This window comes from Tetrahymena thermophila, assembly GCF_000189635.1.
Source record: "Tetrahymena thermophila SB210 genomic scaffold scf_8254579, whole genome shotgun sequence".
Classification (NCBI taxonomy): Eukaryota; Ciliophora; class Oligohymenophorea; order Hymenostomatida; family Tetrahymenidae; genus Tetrahymena; species Tetrahymena thermophila.
The window spans coordinates 1255-3611 of NW_002476350.1; the positions used below are offsets into that span (position 1 = coordinate 1255).

Below are 2357 nucleotides of genomic sequence, written 5' to 3' on the forward strand. Positions count from 1 at the left end.
TCTTGTATTTTTATTTTTATAATTCAAGAAAATACATAATAATAATTACTATTTTTAAGTTTTCCTTAGTATATTATGTATGATTTATTTATTATTTTAATTTTATTATGCACATTTATTTATTTATTTATTTTAAATTTCATTTTCAAATTTTATCATCATATTTGCTCTTTTTATTTTTTTTGTATGATATTATGTGCTCTGAGTATTTTGGATTAGAGCAACATAATTTTAGAAAATCTATATAAACAAGATGAGTTTCCTTTTATTATACTTTACTTTTAGCTAGCCATCTTTCGGCTTCAAAAGTTAAATAAAATTCAAAAGCCTTTCCATATTTAGGATGTTAAATGAGCTTGTGCAAAGAATTGTTATTAAAACTGTAAAGCTTAAAATAATTTTTAGCCATTTTGCGTGCCTAAGAAGGTTTGGTACCTTTTAATACAAAATCTGTTAGCAAATCATTTTCTTTTATATCTAACAAATAACTAAAGAATGCTTTAATAATATTCTTACTGATATTATTCTTCGAAATATTGTCAAATTTTTAAAGAAGGTCACTCATTTCATAACCATCAATTTGCATTTAATAGCTTTCTGTAAATTCTGAATCAATTTCACTAATTTTGCTATCGAAATTTTAAAAATCGCATTAAGTTATACTGTATTATGTTTGAATGGAAGATTATTATTTATGGCTGGAATGGTTATTATGATAATTACTCGTTTAATCAATATTGATTAATTGTTCTTATTAATTTAAGTTATAGGCATTCATGCTTAACATTAATTAAGATAATCAAAGAGCAATTTAGTTTACAGTTTTATAGAAAATTATTAATTGTTTTAAATTTATTATTTATGACTTAAGATAATGTTGAAAAATATTTTTTATTTAATATTAATTGCTCTAAATTTTTTTTTTTTTAATCAATTTTATTATAATTTTTTGTTTTTAATTTTTATAATTAGCTTGATTATATTTATAGAATGTATGACAAACATAAGTTGAGTGAATATTTAACCGAAGAATCCCAGTTTAAAATAAAATTTCAATAAACAATTCTTTTAAAAATAGCAATTTCTAATATTAAAAATGTATCTTAACTACGATAAATTATTTTTTAAACATTTATTTTGCTGTATCTTTGCAAAAATTTATGAGATAAATTTTTTTATTTATCAATGAAATATGAAAAATAGTGAAATCAATCACGTTTTTTTATATCGATGATTGATTGAGCTTAATATCTGATGTATATTTTTTCAAAAATGTTACATTAAGTAAATTCATTTGTTTAATATAAATTTTAATTTTACTCTTTATTTTCTAGATTAAATTTTAAAGAAATAACTCTATATTGATTTTTAAAGTGAATACAATAAATATAAAATCTATGATTTATTTTTTTAAAAATGTTTTAACCTGATATCAATTAATTTTTTATAATCCTTTTCAGAAAATAATTAGAAAATTCTTTTTTTTTATTAATTTTTAGTACTGTAACAATAAATTAAAAAAGACTAAAATATGCAGGTCATATTATCTATTATCTTTTTTTAATTTTGATTTTGTAATTATTATCTGTATGTAATCTTATTTCGTCAATTATTTATTAGAATAGAAATCTGTGGGTGCTCTCTTAGATCGATCATTCTCTCTCTCTCTCTCAATTTTAAATGTATAAAAATTCATCTTATGGCTCTTGATAAATATACATGCAAATTATCTTATTGAATAGAAAATAGATTAGTAATTGTATAATTTCTAGAAAATTAATTTATAAAATTCGAGCTCTGAATTATTTCTCAAAGTAATTTGGGAAATAGAAATACTTAAAATATTTCCTTTTGAAAGATAATATTCTTTTTAAAAAGTAAATTTAATATTTAAAAAATCAATAACAAACCCTCAAAAATTAAATAGTAAATTGATTTGTTATCAACTATCTGGAACATAATCTATTTACAAGAATAAATTTTCAAAGATATTTATGATGTAATACTTAAAGGGGGTGCAAATAGAAGTGAAAGTGTGAAATTCAATTTTTTATATAAACAGGATATGTAAAGCTAATTAAATTTTATCAAATAGTAAATTTTAAGAAGCATCATGAATTTCTAATTATTTCTGATTATTACTTAAATAATTTATTATTCACATATAAAACTAAATTCTAATTTACCCTTCTTTTCTTTTTTAAGTATAATATTGATTAGATAAATGAATAATAATAAAAGTAATTATGAGCAAGCTTTTTTTGTGATAAATTCAATAGTTTTTTACTAAATTCAGCAAAAAAAAGGAAAAAACATTAATATTTTTAATATCTAAGCTATTTATTACTAGAATCTTC

General features: G+C 19.5%; 2 protein-coding genes across 2 annotated transcripts; one reads left to right on the forward strand and one right to left on the reverse strand. All coding sequences in view use genetic code 6, as the record gives it.

Moving 5' to 3' along the window:
* On the forward strand, nt 1-354 carry TTHERM_000666088 (transmembrane protein, putative; the record flags this gene model as incomplete). The annotated part of the gene is made up of 1 exon (XM_012798578.1): nt 1-354. A coding segment is annotated over one exon (279 nt), but the record flags the coding sequence as incomplete, so codon positions are not given.
* A 1102-nt stretch (nt 355-1456) lies between these two features.
* Nucleotides 1457-2115, reverse strand: TTHERM_000666089 (hypothetical protein; the record flags this gene model as incomplete). The annotated part of the gene is made up of 2 exons (XM_012798579.1): nt 1457-1911; nt 1971-2115. 2 exons carry the CDS (start codon nt 2113-2115, stop codon nt 1457-1459), a joined length of 600 nt encoding a protein of 199 aa, XP_012654033.1.
* Between the last annotated feature and the right edge of the window lie 242 nt (nt 2116-2357).